This window comes from Loxodonta africana, chromosome 11 (assembly GCF_030014295.1).
Source record: "Loxodonta africana isolate mLoxAfr1 chromosome 11, mLoxAfr1.hap2, whole genome shotgun sequence".
Classification (NCBI taxonomy): domain Eukaryota; kingdom Metazoa; phylum Chordata; class Mammalia; order Proboscidea; family Elephantidae; genus Loxodonta; species Loxodonta africana.
The window spans coordinates 77,165,957-77,191,902 of record NC_087352.1 but is presented as its reverse complement, the minus strand read 5'-3'; the positions used below and the strand labels follow the sequence as shown (position 1 = coordinate 77,191,902).

At 37.6% G+C, this 25,946-nt stretch overlaps 1 protein-coding gene across 1 annotated transcript in view; it reads left to right on the top strand.

Moving 5' to 3' along the window:
- Window positions 1–22,069, top strand: part of DSG1 (desmoglein 1) — a 40,958-nt gene extending 18,889 nt beyond the window's left edge. Inside the window, exons 12-17 of the mRNA XM_064293219.1 lie at window positions 1,033–1,172; window positions 5,791–6,081; window positions 9,056–9,189; window positions 9,522–9,597; window positions 12,219–12,427; window positions 16,396–22,069. Coding sequence (XP_064149289.1) covers window positions 1,033–1,172; window positions 5,791–6,081; window positions 9,056–9,189; window positions 9,522–9,597; window positions 12,219–12,427; window positions 16,396–17,448 — 1,903 coding nt within the window. The 3' untranslated portion in view covers window positions 17,449–22,069. The remainder of the gene's footprint in view (window positions 1–1,032; window positions 1,173–5,790; window positions 6,082–9,055; window positions 9,190–9,521; window positions 9,598–12,218; window positions 12,428–16,395) is intronic.
- Window positions 22,070–25,946: the final 3,877 nt, after the last annotated feature.

The window sequence follows — 25,946 nt, the reverse complement described above, 5'->3', positions numbered from 1 at the left end:
TGACACTCCTGGGTTTTAAATATTTTATTGCTCACTTTGCTGATTACCACACGCCATGGTTATTCTGCCTGGAATGTTTTACAGGATTTCCCACTGCAAATTTGCCTAGCTTGGAATCAATTAAATTTTGTTAGATTACTTCAGTGTCTTTCTTCACTTTAATTCCACTTAATATTGCTCTATATGAAAATTAGTTATATTAAGGAGAAACGATATTACATAACTTTAAAACTCTCTATGTGCAAAGATTTTTAATTGATCGTGAAAACGCATGTGTATGTGTACATGTGTTTCCACGTGTGCTTGTGATCAAGAATAACAGCTGCACCGTGTAATACTTCTATTATAGCTCTTATCACCCTGTACCACCATTACTGAGCAGCTGATATGTACCCCTCAGGTGTGAGCTCATAGAGTGGCCCAAGTTTCATTCCTTGAGCTTAGCACAGTGCCTGAGATAGAAGCGTTGTCTAACGAGTGTTTGTTTAACACATATGCGAGTGAGAAGGAAAACAAAAAAGTCAAAGATGAGGAGGAAAAGAGAATAGAGAAAGAGAAGAGTATAGAGGCACGGTTTGGGATTTTAAAGCAGTCCTGTAAAGTTGGTGTGTATGTGGCCAGGGGGAGTGGAAACAGGGAGGCGTGAAAGGCAAGATGATGAAGAAGTAACTTGTTTGGTAAGAGAATAGATAGAATTAGCAGCAACCCAGGAACTCCCAGGGTCTGGTCTTCCAGCGTAGTTCTGATGCTACCGAAATCAGAGGAAAATAAGACTAAAAGCATCAGAGGATTATTCTGACACCCAAGTGGGCATAAAAAGACATTCTATCAGAAACGGCTGCCCAGTAGTTCTGTTTTCTTACATTTAAGTTGTTATCAACCTCTAAATGACCCTGGGAAAAAAATGTCTCTAATAATTGAAAACTATACCCAAGGGTTACAAATACTGATTGAAAAAATACATTTTATAATTGAAATTTTTTTTTTTTTAGGTAGCTGACATTAATTTGCATTGTTTTCTTTAAAATACAGATATGTAATGGGAACTAATCCAGGCAACCTGCTAGCTGTTAATTCAAGAACAGGTGCAATTACTTTGGTAAATCAAGTTACCAGGGAACAATATGATATGCTTGGGGGAAAATACCAAGGAACAATTCTATCTATAGATGGTAAGACATCAATGTAACTTTTTTCTCCTCTAGAAGAAGCTATATATACACTAAGTATTAAGTTTTTTTTAATTATTTTAGTTTTTTTATTAGTGTTTCAGTGAAATAACTTTTTTCAAAAAAAAAAAAAGTTGCCATATTGGGCATTGTAGTATCAGATCTTTAATATCATGAGAGACAGTATAATTTAGTGGCTAAGATCAAGAGTTCTGGGATAAGACTGGATTGGTATCTTGTACCATCACTTACTAGCTATGGGATGTTAGAGAAGTTGTTTAATACATCTATGCCTCAGTCTTCTCTTCTGTAACAAGAAACAATAGGAATTATGACCTGTAAAGCACTTAGGAGAATGCTGGCATTCAACAAATGTTAGCTCTTATTAACATCAGCAGTTGAAATTTTTAAATTATGTTTTAAAATTATAATCAGCACAGGACTGGACGGTGTTTCTTTCCATTGTACATAGGTCACTATGAGTCGGAATCGACTTGACAGTACCTAACAACAACAATGTACATTTTGTGCTAATTGGCTCAGAAGTCAAGCTTACTTACCTTTACATAATTTTTTAGAAATCTGATGTACAAGTTCAAGTAAAAAATTTAAAAGTAGCATGTTTAAATTACTTTTCAAAACCACCAAAATTAAATTAGACCCATCTTTTTTTTTTATTATTATTCACTAAAGAAATGCCCTGGAGGTGCAGTGTTTAAGTGCTCGGCTGCTAACTGAAAGGTTGGTAGTTGGAACCCACCAGTCACTTCCAGTAGAAAGATGCGGCAGTCTGCTTCCCTAAAAGATTATAGCCTTGGAAATCCTATGGGGCAGTTCTGCTCCATCCTATAGTGTTGCTGTGAGTAGGAATAGACTCGGCAACCAGTTTTGGTTTTACTCACTAAAATAGGAAATTTTCCCAACACAAATTCTATTAAGTAATATTTGCTACTTCACTTCCTCTTCTCTTTCCCTCCCTTTCTTCCTCCTTATGTTTTTCTCTTTCTATGTTGCCCTGTCCTAAAATGAGGTTGCCAGTTTCCACTTACATTACAGATTAAAAAGTAAAATAGCATTTCTTTAAAGTCATTCAACAATTTAGGATTTTCACCAAATTATAGAATCAGTCAAAAAAATGTAGTTTTTAAAATGTATATTACAAATAGAAATGTTGATTGAATCCATAGATAAAGGTTGTTCTGATTCAGTGCTGAAATTATCTTAGGTAGTTATCAGCTTTCTCCTTTTCTTACACACAACATTAAGCTTAAATGAACACAAAAAGAGGGAGCTGGAGCCTTCATTTACACAACTGTTAGGCCTACAGCAAACAGAAAGCATTCCTTTTGTCATCAAAAAATGCAATCTTTTGCTGATAAATATTAGACATGATCTCTGTTACACAATTCTAGGATGTTTTTATTGATTTTTTCCGAAGCTATATATTGAGTCCTAGCCAAATGTCATCCTATGTGCTAGGTTCTAGGACTACACCACTAGACAAAGTCAGATAATAGAGCTCACATCTTTAAAAATAGAATTAAAAACAATTACTTTGAACAAAATTATTTATGTATTTCTACCCAGTAATTCCACTTCTTGTAATACATCCTTAGGAAAAAGTCATAAATATATAAAGCTCAATGCACAAAGACGTTATTTACAACACTGTCTTTAATAATTAAATATTGAAAGCAAAATTGATAATAGATAACTGGGTAATGTTAGAGCCCTGGCGGCCCAGTGGTTAAAAGCTATAGCTGCTAATCAAAAGGTCAGCAGTTCGAATCCACCAGTTGCTCCCTGGAATCCCTACGGGGCAGTTCTAGTCTGTCCTGTACAGTCATTATGAGTCAGAATCAACTCAACAGCAGCAGTTTTAATTTTGGGTTTGAGTAATGTAAACCATAGTATACTTGATAGAAAATGAGGCAGCCTTCAGAAACTATGCTAATGAAAAGTTTATTAAAACATAAAAGAATGCTATTAGTGTACATATAAAATGGAAAGAACTATATGATCACATCCATTTTAACACAAATAAATAAGCAAATCTTGGGCTTTATAAATAAGGCCAAGAAATAATACTTAACAATATCAGTAAGGGTTGTCCCTGAGTAGTGCTACTGTGTGAAGTTGGTTTTGCTTTTCTGTTTCTGCTTGGCTTCTTTCTATAATTCTTTACTTTTCAAATTATGTATAATATCCACCTACTTAAAAAAAAAAAAAACTTAAGTTGCCAAAAAAAAAAAAAATCCAATAAACCATATTACTAGTAATAGTTGTAAGGTTGATTATAATAATAATTTAGAAAGTTCTTGTGAAAATTAAATGCTATGATACATTTAAAGTGCCACAGTACGTGCATAATATTTTTTAGTTCTCTTCCCTTCTAGTTGGGCAAAAGGTAGCTCTAGATTACCTGAGTTTATAGACAAAAGTAGCAGAGCGTATAAACCAAAAAAACCAAACCCAGTGCCGTCGAGTCAATTCCAACTCATAGCGACCCTATAGGACAGAGTAGAACTGCCCCATAGAGTTTCCAAGGAGCACCTGGCAGATTCAAACTGCTGATCCTTTGGTTAGCAGCTGTAGCACTTAACCACTACGCCGCCAGAGTGTATACTTGGGGAAAAAAAATTACTCACATTTCCTTTCAAAAGTGATATGATGATTTTTCCAGGAAACATCTTTGTTGATAAGAATTGCCTAATATTTAAAAGATTTGAGTACTTAAAATGTTACAAAAACCATCTACCTGGCTCAAAACAATTGAAGATAGTCTCTCCAAAAAAAGTTGTCATGAATTTTTTCTTAAATTGGTTCAGAAATAATCACATAAAAATAACTGCATAAAAAATAATAATTGCACGTAGATTACAGATAAGATAATGTTCCTATCAAGGTCATTCCTGCACTATAACTAAGCATTATTATGTCTACAAAAGTTCAACTGGAGCCTCAGAGTCGTGACAAATTTCTAGCTTAACAGTGTGTCTTGGCAAACAAACTTTACGATAACAGACGCTAGATTTTGGAAGCCTCATCTCTGAAGAAGTAAAAAAAAAAAAATCACACCTTGAGCTCTCAGTATTATGATTCTTCTGCAGTGAAGAGTTCCTAATTGTGGATTATCAAATATTCAAATGCTTTTGAAAGAAAATAGTGTAGATGTGAAGAATGAATCCCCATCATGGCAATTTAAGAGAAAACATTTGGGGAACCTGAATGAAAAATATAAATGCAAGTAGCTTAGTGTTCATTTAAATAACATGTGGAATGTGACTTACTTTATCTAGGGTGAATGACTGTAGCAATGTGTTTTTAATATCAGTCTGAGTAATTTTTCTCATCTAAATATATCTCTTTATCACTTCTCCATATATAGTAATTTTTTGTTAAATTCATCTAAATTGTAGAAGACGTGATTACGTGTTAGCTTATCATGGTCACCATCTTACTACAAGATGATAAAGGCACAAATATAGACTCAAATGTGTTTCCTATTCTATTCTGAGGTATAATTCACATACCAGAAAAAAAAAAAAAAACTCATTTTTTAAGTGTCCAGCTTGGTGAATTTTGAATATTCCACCAAAAGAAGATACGGAACATTTTCATCACTCCAAAGAGCTCCCTTGTGCCCTTTTGCAGTCAATACCACAGCCCCGCCCTCGCCCCAGGCACCCACTTATCTAAATTTAGATGTATTTTGATGTGCTACCTTTTGTATAGGATGTACTCAAAATCAGTCTACTTTTGAAATACTGGTTGGTTGGTTGGTTGGTTGGTTGGTTGGTTGGTTGGTTGGTTGGTTGGTTGGTTGTTTGGTTGGTTGGTTTTTGGTTGGTTGCTTGCTTGGTTAGATAAAACAAGCAGAAAGTGTAATGCAATTAGGTTGTAAGATATAACAAATACACCTCCCTCTGTGTTTAAATTAGTCAACAAAAACATTAATGTACGAGAACTTTGAAGGACAAGGTAGAAAGCAAATTTGGGAAATCTGCTTGTGAAACAAAAATGCTTTGAGTTCTTATTGCAATAAGGTCCCCCCCACCACCACCACCAAAAAAGCCAATTCCCTCTCCTATGAGTTATTCAAATTGCTGGTTTGAGTTTGGGGGTATGCTAGTTGCATCACTAGGAGGTTTTTATAGAAATGACCCGCCATGCCCCTGTTGGTCCTGTTGATTCTGTCAGTCCCGTAGAAGGAAAGAGATAAACAAGAACTGAAGACGGAGCAGAGTAAAACAGCAATCGAAAATGAAAGAATAAAACATCAAGGAAAATCTACAGAGAAGTGGGCAGTCAATGTACAGAGAAGTGGGCAAGTTACCAAGTGTCTGAAAATGACTTCACTGTATTCAGAAGACACTGCTGCTCAAAATACAGCGTGACACTTACCGTTTGGGCTTCTCATCACATGAGACAGCTTTTCAGGAGCTCCGATATTCATAGCAGTTTGATTTAAAAAATTGAACTACAGGCAAGGGACAATCTGGGAAGTTGCTGAATTGGTGGAAATAAAGACGTTAAAATAGTATGGAGGCAAAAGGAAAATAGCTCTGTGTTGTTCAACTAAATGTATAAAACATTTCTTCCATTTTGAAATTTGTTACAGATGCTTCTCAGAGAACTTGCACTGGCACAATTATTATCGTACTTGAAGGTTCTGACTGGGGAGGATCTGGTGGCACCAGTACCACTACAAGTACTGGAAGTAGTACTGGAGGTGGTACTGATTCGGGCACAGGTGTACGGTATACTCCCACAAACTATGACACCACGAGTCCATCCGACAGAGAAAACGGGCACACACCAAGTATCAATCCACTTAGAAATCCTATTGATAATGTACATTTCGGTCCTGCTGGCATTGGGCTACTCATCTTGGGATTCTTGCTCTTAGGCTGTAAGTACTTTAACAATCCTGTTTATATGTGCAAAAAAAAAAAAAAAAATGGTGGGTGAGGAGATAAGTTTTCAAATCCTTTGAAAAAGTGTATTTTACAAATTCTGCTTTCATGTAGTTACCAACAAATTTCTGTGCTTGGCACTGGGCTTACAAAAAAAGTCAGACTTCTCGAGCCCTTATAGGCCAGTGGAGGATCAACACTTGTTTGCAGTCAATCTCAGTAGAATGGGAAAGTGCCGTAACAGAGGCCGACTCAAATTGCTTCTTGAGAAAAATGGACAATTGGAAATGATTCAAACAGTCAGGAAAGGCTATACAGAGAAAGTAAATTCTGAGCTGGATTTTAACAGATGAATGTGAGTTTAGCCTGATGGACAAAAGAAGGGGAACACATACAAGGAAGAAAAAAAAAAAAAAGGCAAAACACAGAAGAGCGAGAGAGCAAAGTATTGAAAGAAAGGACTTGAATGTGGAAGAAATAAAGGCAGTGTAGTGAAAGACGAGACTAGAAAGATAGCTGGGGGCTGGATTACGAAGAGAATTTATGCTATGCTTTTTTTTTTTTAAGACTGTATAACTTAATGAAAGGAGAATCAAATGAGCTGGGACTTAACATCAGCTTCTAAACTTAACTGAGTTTTCCAAAAGGTTACTTAACCTTTATGAGCCTCAGTTTTGTCATCTATGAAATAATACTTACCTCACAACACTGCTTTGATGGTGAAAAAGAAATACCACACATAGACTCATTTAGCACATTTTATGCTCACTAGAGTGGACCTACAGATGCCTGGGGGGGCACAAACGGTTTGTTCTTGACTACTAATCCAAGGGTTGGCAATTCAAAGCCACCAAGTAGTGCGCCAAAAGAAAGGCCTGGAGATCTGCTTCCATAAAGATTACAACCCAAGAAAACTTGATGGAGCAGTTCTACTTTATAACCCATGGGGTTGCTGTGAGTTAGAACTGCCCTGAGCCAACAGGTTGGGTTTTTTGGATAGAGGCCCTAGCCTATGCCACAGACTCTGAAGAATGAGGAGGGGAGTCCTGAAAATAAGCGCAAAGATTAAAATCTCCACATTATAATTAAATCAAAGTAAAAAAAAAAAAAAAAGAAGTTGCATCGAGCCAACTCCAACTCATGGAGAGCCCATTTTCAAGTTTAAAATCCTAGTATCAGAGGATACTACAGAGATAATGTAATTAAAACCCACACACAAAGATACTCAAAGCCAGAGTGCTTGCATGTGAAATATTTTTTCTAACTTCTTTTAATACATGAACAGTCATGAAAGTTATATTTTTCACTAAATTTATTAGTAAACTGGAATTTTCTCTGATTTTAAATAATGTTTTCACCCTTTTGATCTTTTTGATGAAAATTGAATACATCCAAACCACCAAGACAAGCAAATAACACAGCTTAAAGTTAAGGCCCTTTTTTCATATTTTAAAATATATTTCAAGAAACAGAAAAAAAATTAGATGGAGTAATACGAATTCATTCTTATGGGCTCATAATAAATTGAAATAATGACCACAAATATCTATGACAGAGGGAAAAGGTTTTTTTTTTTTATTTAAAAAAAAAAAAAGGCATTCTTATCAAAATGAATCAAAGCCAGAAAAATACAAAAAATGCTGTCAAATTTTCGGAATACTACATAAAATACATATAAGAAGAGATAATTTTCTAATTTCAATTTATTAGCCTTATTAATTATTAGTCAAATTTTTAAAACTTTAAAATTTAGTCTTCTATAAAAGTAACTTAATTACTCAGGTGCTGATTATCTCTACTGTGAATGATACAAGACTTTCCCTTTGGGTTTGTTCTTTATATTGGTGACGGGCTACCTTTGTATAGTGTGATTAATAAAAGTATATGCATATATAGAGAGCCAAATTAGAATCAAACATTTCTAGATTTAAAGTTTTCCCTCAGCCTAGATTTTCAAGGAAGCAAAATACATGGGGTCCTTTTCTTCTCTCTCCCTTTCTCCCTTATTTCTAGTCTTACTATCTTCCTTCCACCCTATGCCACTTCCTATTTTTTTCTTACTTCCTTCTTCATTTCTTTTGTTTACAAATCCTTTCTTTTTTCAATCCATTCATTCAAAACCATTTACCAAGTTCATATTTTAAGGAGCACCACCAGGACTCCTTAAAAAGAAAAAAACACATGTATATATATTTATGTACAAGGAGAGAAAGAGAAAGAAGCTAGAGACTGAAAATTTGCACAAAACAATAAAGAACTCAGTTAAGCAGTGTGATATTCCCTGTTCGTGCAAAGAAATGATATCTGTGTGGAGAAAAATAACAGCTTCATAGAGAATAATTGCATGTACTATGAATAAGATTATACAGCTGAAATGAAGAAAGGAAAGGTAGAGCATAAATGAAAGTCAGGCGGTGGGAACACAAAGATCCAAATTAATCGCTTGGCCTCTCCAGCTTTCTTCTCTCCTTTAATCTTTTCCTGGTTCATGGCAGGGAAAAAGACTTATCTGTTCAAATAGCATATTACTATTTGTAATTTGAATATTGTCATTGTTGGTAAGTGTGCCACTGGGTAGATTTTTGACTCATCGACAGAGCAGAACTGCCCCATAGGGTTTTCTTGGTTATAATCTTTACGAACGAAGATTGCCAGGTCTTTCTCCTTTGCACCCAGTGGGTGATTCAAACCACCAGCCTTTAGGTTAGCAGCTGAGAGTTTAACCATTGAGCCACCATGGCTCCAATTTGAATATACCAAATTAAAATTGATTACGGACTAGTCTACTGAAGCTCACATTTATTTTGGTGTCTAATCATTATTAAGTTTGCTTTCTAAAACTTTCATAATTGTAGAATCAAATGGAGTTAGGAATTCAAATTTAATGTAGCTCTGAGAAAAAAAAAAAAAGGTTATCGTGTTAATATGGGCCCACTGCTAACTCTGGTACTCCAATCCTTCCACCTTCAGTGGTTCCATTTTTGCTGACCTATTGTGATTGCGGAGGTGCCGCTGGTGACAGAGCCGGTTTTGAGCCTGTTCCCGAATGTTCAGATGGAGCAATTCATTCATGGGGGGTTGAAGGACCGCAGCCTGAACTCAGAGTAAGTGCTAATCTGTAAGAAATGCCCATGGGTACTCACCTAACCTCAGTCGTACACATGAACCAAGCTGTTAGCAATCGGTTCACCATCCATGCTGCTCTTTGTTCTGGAATAGCTTATAGAGAAAATGAAGAGAAATCAAAAGCACATCAAAATTAGATGAAAGTAACCAGGGAAAGCTTCCTAAATGAGGTTCAGGTTTTCAATGGATTTCAAAAGTTTCCTAAACAGTATTCTTCTGGGCGATTTGTGGCAATTCGAGAACAAACCAAATGTACGACTATAGAAAGAAAAGAGTTGTTACCAATGGGAAAACATACCCTATCTTTTAGGACTTGACCACCGCCGTCTGCGTGCCACAGCCACTACCTGATAATGCAAATATAATGGAATGTGTTGACAACACAGGTAAGAAAAAAAATTTTTTTGTTTTTTCATTTTAACAGCTCAAGTGACTAACGAGGATCTCTGTTCTCTCTTTACATTCCTTATTATTTTTTCAATGATTTTTTTTTTAAGCAACTAATTTTCAAATTAAATGATAAGGAAAAACCTACCATCATTTTTATTCTTGTATGACCTCATTGGGACCTCTATAAATAGGAGAGAAGTACTTAAGTGTATCCATAAGTCAGTTTTGGTCAAGGCTTTTTGTCTAATAGAGCAAATGTCATTTACAAAAAAAAAAAAAAAATGCTAATTGGAATTAAAGTACACTTCAATTAAAATAGGCCTGTACTCATTTACTGAGGCTTGAATCTGCCTCCTTATTCCATTTAATAATCCAAAATCACTCTAACTGTAGCTGCTTAATGTGGCAAAGAAAATAATTGCATTAATTCTCTGCATCAGCATACGTGTTGATCTAAAAAAGATTTCTCCAATTTCTAAAATTAAAACAAGTGAATGAAGCACTACCAAAAAGTCAAAGTTCTCAGTAGAGGCTGTGCGATTGTTGTGGAGTTGGACTTTGCACAGGGGTGCAAGGGTAAGAGTGTACTAATATGCATGGGTAAGACTGTACAAATACAGCTTGCCTTAAAATGAAGTTGAAGCCAATTCATGGGCATTACCCAAGGAGCAATTAGAATTTCACAATAAATGGATAACTACCACTCTAATAAAAAGAACAATTTAAAAAAAAAACTTCTCATATCATTGAAAATAGTTGTACTGTCTTACCTTTTTCAAGGAAAATAAATGGTATTGATTCTTTTACTTTTTTCTTACACCCTTTCCTCACTTATCAACATGGTTAGGTTCCAAAGACCAGGTCATTATGTGAAATCAGTATTATGTGACAAAAGAGGATGATCACATCAGATCCCAAAATGGAAGATGACTACATCATTGTATAACTGCCAAATTACAATCATTACATCACCACCAAACCAATGAGAATCACGGCCCAGCCAAGGTGACACATAACCTTAACCATCAAAGCCAATGTTACTCTCATGTGCCTCATTGTTTGTTATTGGCAGACTTACACTGTTAATGCACAAAATACTCAGAGAGTAGATTTTTTTCCTATTGTCATAAACGGGAAATGTAGGATAATGAGACAGTTGATAAGTGAGGAGAAGGTGTATTCTTTTTCAAACTAGTAATCATTTTTCTAATGACTGAACCCTTTAAAATGCAACATATGTAGGATTGTCTTTAACTGGTAAAACCGAACATTATTTAAAGAATTGGGCAGGCTCTTCTTTAAACATAGTCCTCCTCCTGTTGTATATATTTTTGTTAAATACTCTCACCTCAGAAGCAAAACTCATCATTGACTCTTCTATCTCCTTAGTTATCGACACCCAATCAGCTGTCAAGACTTGACACATCATCACATCCACCAGTATTTATTTACTCATTTTCCCTTCATTCAGTCCACAAGCCTTTGTTAAGTATCTACACCATAAAAGCATTGTGATAGGCACCAGGAGGGAAAAAATAAAACCAAACCAGTTACTGTTAAGTTGATTACAACTCATGGTGACCTCATGTGTTTCAGAGTAGAACTACACTCCTTAGGGTTTTCCATGGCTGTGATCCTTTGGAAGTAGATCACCAAGACTTTCTCCCAAGAAACCTCTGGGTAGATTCAAACCATCAACCTTTCAGCTAATAGCCAAGTGCTTACCCATTTGCACCACCCAGAGACTCCAGAAATTCTCATAGAAGTATAAAAAACAGATTGTCCCTAAACTCAAAGTTCTTAAAATATTAAGGTCATAGGGCACCTATCCCATTCTCATCACTCTCCCTGTCCATGTCACTTCCATAGGTCGGGTCATCATTTTACCTCATCTACTTTGAATATTGTAACCATCTTCAACTCGCCCACCACATCCAAGTGAAAATCCATGATTCTCCATGAAAACCTTTCCCATCACCATACCAATGGCCTCTTCTCTGAGTGCCAGTGGTGTTCATGCCTTCTTCTAGCTGCTCAGTGCTTATAATAATAAGTTGAGGTATTCTGATTTTTTTTTTTTAGAATCCGCATATTTTTCCTCTCTCCCAGTTTCCACCAATTTGAAATCAAACTCTCTAAGGAATAGGTTTTGTCACTTCTGTGCAGTTTCTCACTCTCAGAGCAGCATGTTAGCCTCTGCATAAATATTTACCAAATTAACACACTGATTAATAATAGCATTTTGAACTCAACATCACATTTATATCTCCTTTCTTTGTATGTCATTTTCATTTTCTTTTTTTTTTTTTTTGTTCACAAATGTGTCCTTAACTGAAGCACAAGAAGAAGAAAAAAAAACCAGACCCACTGCCCTCGAGTCAATTCCGACTCATAGCAACCCTATAGGACAGAGTAGAACTGCCCCTAGAACTGCCCCATAGAGTTTCCAAGGAGGGCCTGGCAGATTCAAACTGCCAAGCTTTTGGTTAACAGCTGTAGCACTTAACCACTATACCACAAGGGTTTCCAAATGAAGAAAGCATGCATTAAAATAAGCTACTAATTTTTGTTTACAATATACCAGAGACAGTAAATTTAATTTGATCAACACTTTTAGGAGTTTACACAAACGAGTACTGTGCCAGAGAAATGCAAGATCTGGGAGGAGGAGAAAGAGCGTCAGGATTTGAAGTGACGAGTGGAGTTAAAACGTCTGGAGGGCCTGAGATATGCCAAGAATATTCTGGAACATTAAGAAGAAATTCTATGAGGGAATGTAGAGAAGGAGGTCTGAATATGAATTTCATGGAGAGTTACTTCTGTCAGGTAAGGTCTCTTCCCTAGCCACATCCCTTCCTCTCTATGTTCACGCCCACTCCAGGTTTCCACAATTTCTCAGTGGGATTTTGGCAGGAGTCTCCTACCTAGGTGCCAGGCTCTAGTCTTCACCCGCAACAATTCACGTTCCTGCTGAATAATTTTTCTAAAACTCTGACCTGAGCACTTTACTCCCCATTTAAAAACTGCCAGTGACTCCCAGCTCTACTCCATCGGTGGCATGAAGTCCAAACTTCTTAACATGACAATTGAAGTTGTTCAGAAATTGAACCCTTTCCTCCACATTTCTGAGTATTCCTTTTTACCAGCTTCCTTTGCCAAGTATCCTTGCCTTATTCAAGCCAATCTATTCACCTCCATGCCTTTGCTTATGTGGTATCCCTCCTGGAATGTTTTTATCCCATCATTTTTCTCATAAATTCCTACTCATCTTTCAAGATGGAGTTCAAAATCACTTGCTGTTTGAAGTTTTTACTGTCAACTTTCTCACCTGAAAGAGGATTAGCTTTTCCTTATCTGTAAATGCTCAGTACTTTGTTCAAACATTATACACAATATATCACATTGCTGACATCTGCTAGATTATACTACTATTCATATAGTGCCTTGTTCATATGTTATCTGCATTTATGTTGCCAGTACCTAGCTCGTTTCCAGGCACATCAGACCAAACCCAATCCAACTCGCAGCATCCCTATAGGACAGAGTAGAACTTCCTTCACGGGGTTTTCAAGGCTGTAAATCTTTACAGAAGCAGACTGACACATCTTTTTCCTGCAGAGTGACTGGTGAGTTGGAACTGCCAACCTTTTTGTTTAGCAGCCAAGCACTTGCCACCAGGGCTCCTTTCCAGATTCATAAAACCAACTGCCGTGGAGTTGATTTCGACCCATAGCAGCCCTATGAAATAGAGTAGAATTGCCCCATAGGGTTTCCAGGCACATCAAAAAAAGCAAACCAAACCCATTGCTGTTGAGTCGATTCTGACTCATAGCGACCCTAAATGACAGAGTGGAACTGCCCCCTAGGGTTTTCAAGGAGCACCTGGTGGATTCCAGCTGCAGATCTTTTGATTAGCAGCCGTCACTCTTAACCAGGCTCATAGTAAACGTTAAATAAGAGCAGGTTCAGTAGGCATTGTACATACATTCCCAAAACATTCCAAGAGCCAGCTGCAAGTGATGGAAAGAGGGTGAAGCCTGGAGAAGAAGCAGTAGTGAACTGACTTTGCCATCCCCAGGGTTATGCAACATGCGGTACTCAAGGCTTCTGGAAGCTCCTCTCTCTGATGCCAACTGCAAATACGTTTCTGGCCTTCTACATTCTGACCTAAAATTTCATTTATTCCCCTAATGATTTAGAAGGTGGCTGATACTTTGAAAAAATATTAGCTAAAGCCTTTCAAATAAAAAAAAAACAGATAAATAATAAGAGGCTCGTTGCTCAAATCCCTAAGAATACTTTCTACCCATGTCCCTGTCCCTATATATGAACATTATTTTCATGAAAAGTACAATTCTGCCTCAAAGCTCTTGCACTGGCAGTTCCCTCTGGCTGGAACACTTGTCCTTCACTTGTCTGTGCCTTCATTCCAGCCTCTGATTACATCTCACTTTATCAGAGATGCCTTCCTTGACCACTGTAGTAGTTTTCTATAGCTACTGTAAGGAAGTATCACAAACTGGGTGGCTTAAAAAAGAAAAAAAAAACAGGAATTTCGTCTTGCAGAGTTCTGAAGGCCAAAAGTCCAGAATTAGTATCACTGGGCTGAAATCAAGCTGTCAACAGGGCCACCCTCCCTTCACAGGGTTAAGGGGAGAGTTTGTTCCTTGCCTCTTCCAGCTTCTGGTGGTTGCTGACATTCCTTGGCTTGTGGCTACATCACCCCTATCTCTGCCTTCTTTTTCACATCACCATCTTCTGTGTGTGGGTAGTCTTCTGTCCATGTCAAATCTGCCGCTACCTCTCTCTTATAAGGGCACCTGTGATTGCATTTAGGCCCTACCTGGATAATCTAGGGTAATGTCATCTCAAGATCCTTAACTTAGTCACATCTGCGAAGATCCTTTTTTCTTACAAGGTAACATTAAAAGTTCTAAGCATTAGGGCCTGATATCTTTGGGTGGCTATTATTCAGCCTGTACAACCACCCTATCTAAAATAGCAACCCATTCACTGTGTATCCCCTTACCCTGTAGTTATCACCTCCTGACATAAAGTCCAGCCAACCCAACCCTGTTGCCATTGAGTCGATTCCAACTCATAGCTATCCTATAGGATAGAGTAGAACTGCCACACAGGGTTTCCAAGGAGCAGCTGGTGAATTTGAACTGCTTTTATAGCAGTCAATTTCTTAACTTCTGTGCCATAAGGATCTCTGGTGGCACAGTGGTTAAGAGCTATGGAGAGCTGCGGCTGCTAACCAAAATGTCAGCCATTCCCAAAACCAATACTCTCAGCTCTTTTGCAGTCATTCACAGACATTTACAGAGTAGAGAAAAATTTGAGCCACCTAATATGGCACATTTCCACCTGAGGTCAAACAAGGCAATACTCTCTCTTTTTGTTTCAGTTCTCTTATGGTAAAGTGTTTTGTGTGTGTGTGGTATATTTGGTACCACGTTTTTTGCATTTTTGTGCTTTTTTTCTGGTTATTTCCCTCTCTGAAATGGCCCTCAAATGCACTGCTGAAGTGCTGTCTAGTGTTCCTAAGTACAAGAAGGCTATGACGTGCCTTATATTAGATGAGCTTTGTTCAACTAGAATATGTGGTACAGTGCCGATGGCCATGAATTCAAGGTTAATAAATGAACAATATATACTAAAGATCCCGCCCAAAGGCTCCATGGGAGAAACACCTGTTGATCTGCTCCTGTAAAGATTACAGCCTATGAAACCCTGTGGGGCAGTTCTACTCTGTCCTATAGGGTTGCCATGAGTCAGGATCAACTTTAAACAGAAACATACAACGAACACAGTTAAGTATTGGTCAGTTGGCAAAAATGGTGTGATGAGAGGCTCACAGGACCCCAGCCTATATTTCCCCCAGGAGTAATGGTTCAATATTCACTAATTTAGTGTTTATGGCAAATTTACATAGCATAACTAGTGTGGAGGATGAAAATCGACCGTATACGCTTATGTATTGTCTGTCTCATCTTAATAAAATGCAAGCCCTACTGAGAGAGGGACTTCATCTGGTTTTGTTCGTTACTGCCTAGCCAAGATCCAAGCAGGGTGCCTGGAAAACAATAAGGACTCAATAAATACTTTTTTAATGAAATGACACAATGAATTGATTTGATATCAGGCTATTTCTGATACCGAACCTGAAAGTTTGCAATCCAATATTATGAACAAGAAAGATGAAACGGAAGTGCACCTGTGTGTGGACTTCCACTTAAAGTGAAGGAGAGTCTACTTTTAAAAATTGCCTTTGATCATCTTCATTTTGAATCCAAAAGACATAGACCCAGGGTCAAGTTTTCCTGCTGTTTTGCTAAAAAAGCCGCACGGAACTATCATGTTCACTCCTGTAAAGGAAAGAAAACATAACCCTGAATGAACTCAAATCAACTATGAACTATCTTTTATACAGGAAAAAAAAGACAAAATTTTGTCTACTTGGACTTTGGTGTGTTTATATACTTCCTTCTAATGGACCCGAAAAATGATTCCTGTGATTTCTTTATACTCTTTGTGTCCATATGTACTATCCAAATAATTTTTTTTTAAATCAAAATGTAGTATCAGAATTACGGTTAAAATATTTTCCAACGAATTCTTTCTGGTAATTATATAGTGATGTTTTTAAGCATCTCTAGTAGATTATAGAATTTGGTTTTAAATATTCTCTTTTGGTCATGTTCTGGAAGAAAAAAATAATGGTAAAGACTATTCTGTTATTGTTAAATATGTATTCCTAATTTCATTTTCTCTCTTCTCTACAAATATAGAAAGCATATGCATATGCAGATGAAGACGAAGGTCGCCCATCCAATGACTGTTTGCTCATATATGACATCGAAGGTGTAGGTTCCCCCGCTGGCTCCGTGGGTTGTTGTAGCTTCATTGGAGAAGACTTGGATGATAGCTTCTTGGATACACTGGGGCCTAAATTTAAGAAGCTGGCAGATATAAGTCTGGGGAAAGGAGCTGATTCCTATCCAGACCTTGATCCTTCATGGCCACCTGAGCATACTGAACCAGTTTGCCCTCAGCAGGGAACAGAGCCCACTACTGGTAGATACCCACCAATTTCACCACATTTTGGCACTACCACAGTAATTTCTGAGAGCACCTATCCCTCGGGACCTGGGGCGCAGCATCCTATACCTATTCCTGATCCTCTGGGCTATGGCAATGTCACTATGACAGAGTCTTACGCCACCTCTGGCACTCTAAAGCCCTCTGTTCACCTTCATGATAATCGACAAGCATCAAACGTAGTGGTGACAGAAAGGGTGCTTGGCCCAATTTCTGGGGCTGATTTGCATGGAATGTTAGATGTGCCTGATCTGAGAGATGGGTCAAACGTTATCGTGACAGAAAGAGTAATAGCACCAAGTTCAAGTCTACCCACCTCTTTGATCATCCCTGATCCTAGAGAGGCTTCAAATGTGGTAGTGACTGAAAGAGTAATTAGACCAACCTCTGGCGTGACGGGCACTCTGGGGATGCACCCTGAGTTATCAAATGCCCACAATGTGATCGTGACAGAGAGGGTTGTTTCTGGCTCTGGCATAGTTGGAATTAGTGGCACAGCTGGGATAAGTGGAAGCAGTGCTGGAGGTGGGGGTCTGAGTGCAGCTGGAGTGAGTGGTGGTGGCATCGGGCTAAGCAGCCTGGGTGGAGGTGGGGGCCTGAGTGGCAGCATGGGAGGGACAGCCACCATTGGCCACGTGAGGAACTCCTCTGACCATCACTTTAGTCAGACCCTTGGATCCGCCTCCCCTGGCACAGCTCGAAGTAGGATCACAAAGTACAGCACAGTGCAATATACCAAGTAGTCAGAACCCTGGCAAACTTTTTCACAGTTATTGTGATTTGGATTCAGTTCCTACCACACGAAACACTAATAACGTCATTTATGACGCACAACTAGGTTCTAAGAAAATTGTGGCACAAAGTGAGAAAGCAGACTGAGAAAAACAAACAGAAACATTGCTGTAGAAGGAGAGGTCTCCTTAGCATTTACAAATATTTTTTTCTTAGATTAATACTAAAGAAATGAGAAGCATGAACTAAAAACTTGAGGCAGGTCTTCTTTGTGCCTGTGTGACCTGTAGAGTCTTCTTTGCATTTGTGTGGCCTGGAGTTTATAAATAAAACACAGTCACATACAAACACCAGCCTTAAGATTGCAATTGGCATAAATCTCCTTATTCTCCTTGCTTTGTTTTGATTTGCCATATAGCTCGGGCAGTATTCAAAAAGAACTAAAACTGTAAGATGTGCTCATATATGTGGGAAGAATTCGAAATGTGTGCCAGGTGCCCTATCAATTTCACAGACCGTGTAAATAAAAATCCAACCCCAAATTCAGACCAGAGTTAAAACAAAGTCTGACTACATAGTCCAGGGCACGATCTACGAAACACCCTTTCTTTAATAACTGAACTGTCATTTGGTGCCGTTGAGTCAGTTTCAACTCAGAGAGACCCCATGTCACAGAGTAGAACTACCCTGTAGGGCATCCTAGGCTGTAACCTTTACGGGAGCAGATCACCAGGTTTTTTGTCCCGCAGTGTTGCTGGTGGGTTTGAACTTCCAACATTTTGAACTTCCAATGTTTCAGTTAGCAGCTGAGCGCTTAACTATTGTGCCACCAGGGCTTCTTATAATTGCATTAGATAAAATAAACTTCACTTTAGAAAATGTTATCTGGGAGAGAAATTCCTTAAGAGTGGCAATAGGTGAGATTCATTTGGGGCAAACTGGCAATGTCTGAGCCTGACTCTTTAAATGGGGCTTCAGCTAAATCTCCTTATGCAGTCAAGAACTTTTCTGATTCTAGTTTGTGTTTCATGGTAGATGTAATACGGATGAATACTGCAATACTGGTGAGGTTGCAGGATATCACACTCTTTTTCTTTTACCGCAGTGGCTCCAATCTACAAACGGAAACCCTGTCAAGTGTATTTCTCAGATAGAAACAAGCAACATGGTTGTCACAACTAGCGGTAAATTACCTTCCTGATAAAAAGTGAAAACCCTGGTGGTGTAGTGGTTAAGCGCTATGGCTGCTAACCAAAAGGTTGGCAGTTCCAATCCACCAGGCACTCCTTGGAAACTCTATGGGGCGGTTTTACTTTGTCCTAGGGGGTCACTATGGGTCGGAACCAGCTTGACGGCGACGGGTTAATAAGCAGATGGGAACTGCACTGTATTTTGAGATTGTGGTTTTAGCAAGTGTTATTCATTTCTATCCAGCTCTGTAGTACATATCTTCTAAGTTAAAAATGGTTTATTTAAGCTGAGCTATGAAAACAAGCTTGCAGTGTGGATAAGCTTTGAGGAATTTTTTTTAAGAGATTTAAAAAAGTTTTTAGAACATGTAGTAAATGTTTGATGGGGAAAGTTAGGAAAGACTTGTTTGATAAAGTGATAACATTCTAATTATTAGCCTTAATTGAGCTTCAGTACTTTTTTTTTTTTTTAAACAGCCCTCTGCTCCCATTTTGAAGAGATCAACCAGGAATTTTTAACAGTTAACGATTTTGTGCTGATAAGAATGAAATAGTATTAGACAAACCCATTTTCTTAGTCTATCCCACCCTCTAGCTGAATTTTTTCACCAGCATACAGTTTATATTCTTGATTGTCAATAAACACTTGGTTTATATGCACTCCAATCTATAGTTTCCAAATTATGAAATATTTTTCTATCTTTAAAACTCAGTAATGTGCTATTTTTGATGTATCATTTCTGTGTGTTTACTGTATAGTGTTACTTGGTTAAAATCTCTAAAAAGAATCAGGTCATTCTTAGAGCTAGGTAAATTTACTCCTACATAGTAGAAGAATGTTCTTTCTTTTTAAAATTCAGTGTTAATATGAGCTGGTATCACTAAAGTGACACCAAATATGACAAAATAAAATTAGGAAAAAAAAAAAAACTTTTGCCTTGAATTTGTGAATAAAATACAGCTTCTAATGATTTCCCCCTAATAACTCAAATTTCCCGGTGTATTATGAGATAGATCTAAGGCTAGTTATTTAATTTCCAACACTTGTCAAAGGGGGCAGGGAGTGAATTATTTTACCTAACACTAGTTTGCTCTCTGTAGTAGCAGGTGAGGTCAGTATTTTAAAAGCCACAATACACATCTTATTTTCACTCTAGAGGATACATAAAATTTTGATAGTCTGTAGGATGAAAAAAAAATGCAGAGGTGTAAATAAAGTCATTTAAAGGGAGTCTTTTTTTTTTTTTTTTAATGTCTTTCTCCCATTCTGGGACCAGTGGCGACGGGTTTGGTTTGGTTTTGGTTAGTGCTTCCAGAAATAAAGTCAAAAGGTATTTATTGAAACGTTCTTGCATGTGCCTGTGTCCAGGAGTTTGAAGGAATAAAAATAATTATTAACTAATTAATTGAAGAGAATGGTATCTGATCATAGAGAATTTGTCACTTTGATATGACATATCATCAGAAAACTTAAGATAACTTATGTCATTCAGAGGTATTTTTTAGGTTATCTAACAAATGACAGAGTGGCCATCTTTAATAACTATTGTTATTACGATCCTTTGGTTACATAAAATCATGGCAGATATGGGGGAAAAACACGGCAGTGATAGTCATCAATCTTACTAGGAAAATGCTTTCAAATCAAATTGTTATTCTTATGATTACACATTGATGTTCCGGCTATTTAATCCTAAATTTTAAAATTACCTTATTAAGACATTAGCCATTCTAACAGGCGTGTTGTATTTTTCAATAAACAGCCTTTGGGCAGAATTTCATTCTTCTCCTTTGATAATTTGCTCTCCTATGCACCATCCCATAGGCCTAAAAACAACATGGTAACAATTTTATAAGTGAATAGCCATAATTCAAACCTGTATTGCAAGTTGAATCTCAGATCAGCTTGCTCTTATACAAAAGGGATAAGGAAGGGATAGTAATTTAATTTTATGTACATATGGTTTTAAAACAAAGTGTTCAATGTTTATAAGAATATCTTATTTTCTAAAGATGTGGTCCCTAGGGGCAAAAAATGCATCATAAAACGTTTTCTTTATAGTTTAATTTCAACCAAAATGCCATCTTGAGCCAATTTTTACACTAATTTCCAGATGTATCTGCTACATATTATTCGCTTCTATGCATGTTGCCTGATGTAACTGTATCTGCACTAAAACAATTTACATTAAAAGTCTCGATTTAGGATTATTTATATGCCTCCACCTGGGCACCTGTTCAACATTTGTATATAATTCTTTTAGCATCATAAATTTCATTCAGTGAAATGTTCTGGAAGAAATTTAATTATATATGTTAAAAAAACTACACTTTCTGCTCATGATTTTTTTTTTTTTAGTTATGTACACAACTCATTTCTGAAGTTATACCAAAATTTGACTGTTGGCCAGGGTATAACACATATGACATTCTTTGACTTTAGTAGAGGTTTAACAGTCAGTTACAAACATGGCCAAAATGACACGGCTTTTTGGGAAGGATCTTTGAAACCCAAAGCAAACTTTAAAAAGCTTTTGCCACATTTTTCTATGCTTATTTAATAAATTCCAACCTTCTTTGTGAGTTTCTATGTTTTTAAGTTGTGCGTTGCACTGCGCTAGCATGTACCAGTCCACGGTAAATTCTAAGAACTAATGAAATAGAACCTGTCTTGCGGTTCTAAACTATTCAATTTATTTTAGGACTAAAGCTTGAATGGATCAAAGAACTTTAAAACAATGAATAGTCTATGACTGAATGATCTACACTTGCCCCATTTGGTTATTTTTGAATTATTATACGCTTTATCTTCAAACTGTCTCTGGTTTAACTTATTTTTCTTTTGCTGTCTGTTTTACAAGCATTTTTAAACTCCAATATTCATTTTTGGTGATGTTTCAGTCTAAAGTGTTTAGATTATTTGGGTGATCTTCCTTGCTTGGTTACTATGCTACTCTAAGTCAGTTTGTAAGTTCCAGAGTTATGTTTACAGCAATAAAATGATGCATATATCTCTATTATCTTTTTTAAAAAATGTTTTATTGTGTTTTAGGTGAAAGTTTACAGCAAACTAGTTTCCCATTCAACAATTTATACACAAATTGTTCTAAGACATTCGTTGCTATCCCCACAATGTGTCGGCACTCTCCTCGTTTCCACCCTGCCTTCACAGTTTCCATCCTTCCAGTTTCCCTGCCCTCCTTGCCATCTCAGCTTTGCTTCTGGGCACATGTGGCCCATTTGGTCTCCTATAGTTGATTGTCCTAAGGAACATGTTCCTCCTGGGTGTTATTGTTTATTTTTTATAGGCCAGTCTATTATTTGGCTGAAAAGCGACCTTCAGGAGTGACTTCAGTTCCAGGTTAAAAGAGTGTCTTAGGACCATAGTCTCAGGGTTCCTCCAGTCTCTATCAGTCCAGTAAGTCTGGTCTTTTTTTATGAATTTGAGTTTTGCTTTCATTTTTCTTCTGTTTTAACCAGGACCTTCTATTGTGTCCCTGGTCAGACTAGTTGGTAATGGTAGCCGGGCATCATCTAGTTCTTCTGTTCTCAGGCTAGAAGAGACTGTCGTTTGCGTAGGCCATTAGTCAGTCCCATGAACTAATTGCTTCCTTCAGTCTTTGGTTTCCTTTACTCTCCTGTGCTCCAAAGGGGAAGAGACCAATAGTTGTATCTTAGATGACCATTCAAAACCTTTTAAGACCCCAGACACTACTCACCAATCTATGATGTAGAACATTATCTTTATGAACTAGGTTATGACAATTAACCTAGACGTTCCCTGAGACTACGGTTCTTAGCCTTCAAACCCAGTAACTCAGTCCCACGAGATGTTTGGATATGTCTAAGAAATTTCCATATTTCTGCCCCCTAAGTGCCCTATTACGTATATAAATATATATGCCACACATACAAATATGAATATACAAATGCCTACCACTATACCTACACTTACATGTGCATGTGCTGCCATACGGCCTCCCACACCTACATAGCATACGTATCTACCTAGGTAACCACTCACAAATTTTCGGTTGTCATTACTGTTGTTGCAGAATTGTATATGTTATAGCATTTACCACAGCTATCCTTTCTTCTTGCGTACCTCCCAGTGTCTTCATTTACCTTGGTCATGTTGTGCCGCCTTCCCCCAAATTGTGCATTCCCTTTCTCTTCACTATCAGATGACAAAATGGTAGAAAATCTACAATACTGGGGATCATGGCCTAGCCATATTGAAACACATATTTGGGGAGGACACAATTCAGTCCATGACAGACTTCAACCCTTTGTCAAAGATCAACTGTCCATAGCTGGTTGGATTTACTGCTGAGCTCTCAATTCTGTTCCATTGGTCTATGTGTCTGTCATTGTGCCAGTACCAGCCTGTTTTGACTACTGTGGCTGTATAGTAATTTCTGGGATCAGAAATGTGAGGCCTCCTACTTTGTTCTACTTCAATAATGCTTTAGCTATTCAGGGCCTCTTTACTTTCCATATAAAGTTGGTTAGTTTTTCCATTTCATTTACGAATGTTGTTGGTATTTGGATTGAGATTACATTACATCTATAGATTGCTTTAGGTAGTATTGACACTTTCACAATGTTAAGTCTTCTAATTCATGAGCATGGTATGTTTTTCCATTTATATAGGTCTCTTTCAGTTTCTTGCGGTAGTGTTTTGTAATTTTCCTTGTATAAGTCTTTTACATCCCCAGTTAGATTTAAATTCTTAGGTATTTCATCTCCATTGTCTTTTTGGAACTGTATGGTGGAAAAGGTTTTAGACTGTAAGAAATAAATAGAAGTTATCAAATCTAATTATTATTTTTATCTCATATGGGGAGGACAATACTTATTTTTATTTTCTCACTGCTGAAATATATTTTCATTCTCCACTTTCTTCCATTTCTTTCTTTTTTTTTTTTTCATTTTTACTGAAGAGTTTACTCTCCAGCATACTACTTCACAATGTCAGGGCAAAGCCTTGACCAGGTGGCTAGCCTTGAACAAATGAACAGAAAATAAATAGCTTGTATTTTAAAATTTTATTTGATGCTTTTAACATTTTTATGTTTTTAATTTCCTCCCATTCATATCTAACCTTTAGAGTTGTTTGTACTAGCATTTTATTTCTTTTAAGAAGCCATTTTTCATATTTGCTTTTAAAATCATAGCCTTGCATGCATACTGGCGTGCATCTCTTTGCTTTCCAATGCCACTTTCAGACCATTATTTGTCTTACACAAAACCTTTCTCCCTTGGGACTCATGTGATCTGCTTATATCCTCTTGCTCTCTTCTCCTTGTGCCATTTCCTGCCTTCCACATGGGAGACCTGGGTTTGATTCCAGGCCAAGGCACCTCATGTGCAGCCACCAACCACCTGTTGGTGGAGGCTTGTGTCTTGCCATGAGGCTGATTAGGTTTTAGTGGAGCTTCCAGACTAATACGAACAAAGAAGAAAGGCCTGGCAGTATAATTCTGAAAAATTAGCCAACAAAAACCCTGTGGATCACATTGGTCCTATCCTGGAGTGCATGCGGTAGCCATGAGTCAGGCTGACTTGACGGCAGCTTAAAAACAACACAAACTTTTGGATCCTGCCTCACAGCCATCTTCTTCAACTCCAAAGAGTAGTTACAGTAACTTAAACACTCACATAGATAAGCCACATGACACTCCGGATTTCAGTTTCTAGATCTCCATTTTCTCTACTCCATCTCAGCCTCCCACTTTCTGTCATGGCAATACACTGGATTCCTCTGTTTCAACCTTCACATCTTTGACTACTTCCTCCTATCCTTCTAACTCCCCGGCTTGAGTGTCCTTACTGCTGCAATTCCTCCACTTTATCAAGGCTTCCAAGTCACTGACTCCCACCATGTTCTCACTGTCAGCCTTTTGCTGGCTTCACTTCTCTTCTTGTCTACTCTAGCCTCATGGACCCAACACTGTAGTCACTTCTTCATGAATACTTTCAACCATCTTGTCCTGCTCTCCCTCTCTCATACCCCAAACCTCTCACCTTCCTTCTCTCTGTCTGCACATAAACATTTGAACAATTATTCAAGTGAGTTGACTTTTTTCACTTTAAATTCTCAATTTCAAATCTCAAGTTAACTTCAAATGCTCCCCTGCAGTCCTACCTCCTTCTCTAGGAGATTTCCTATCTCAGTATACTAGATTCCTATTCCATACCAGTTAACACTATGGGAAATTGAAACTCAGAGAATACATAATGTAGGACATGCACCTCAGAGTTAACCCATCCAAGAAATGAGAGAGATAGCATATTTACACACCAGCTAACTTCAGTTGGAGGTCTGGCGGCACAGTGGTTGAGAGCTATGGCTGCTAACAAAAATGTCAGCAGTTCGAATCCACCAGCTGCTCCTTGGAAATCTTACAGGGCAGTTTTACTCTGTCCTATAGGGTTGCTATGAGTTAGAATCAACTTGACAGCAATGGGTTTAGTTTTAGTACCATCAGTTAGGAAGCCCTGGTGGTACAGTGGTTAAGCAGTCGACTGTTAATGCTTAAGGTCAGCAGTTCAAATCTACCAGCTGCTCCAAGGCAGAAAGATGAAGCAATCTGCTTCCATAAAGATTACAGCCTTGGAAACCCTATGGGGCAGTTCTACTCTGTCCCACAGGGTCGCTATGAGTCAGAATCCACTTGATGGCAATGGGTTTGGTTTTGATTTTGGATCATCAGTTAATACTTAAGGGCTGCCTTTACTACATTTAATTCCCTGACACTTGCAGCCTGCTGCACAGGTGGGAAAAGTTGCTTTGGCACCAGAGAAAACCCTCAGTGAAGAAATGCAGGAGCTGGCAATTGGAAATCAGGTGAGTGAGCACTGAAGTGATAAAGGCAAAATATGGAGAGGGCACCGGCAAGGTCTGTTACAACCATTAGAGTACTCTGTAGCCTTCAGAAATTTCTGGTTTTATAGGCTTCTCTTGAACATTTCCCTATAAATAAGAATGAATCATAAACTAATATATTGATAAATTAGGTAACAAAACCTAGCGTTGTAGAAGAGGAAAATCCTCACATGCTCCTTCTAATTGGTAGCTTCATGGTTTTATGTTATTTGTATTAATTAGATGCTTGGCCCCATAGAGTATCTAGACATATAGACATTCTATCACACATGACTTGGATTTACTGTTACAAACTAGGAGTGACACTAATTGATAATTGGTCTTGATACCTATTTACAGCTAGAAAGAAAGGTTATGAGTCAATTAAAGCTATCATTTTTTGTAGACATAGCTTCAACATTTTAATAGTTTATCTTTAGCATAGGCTGAT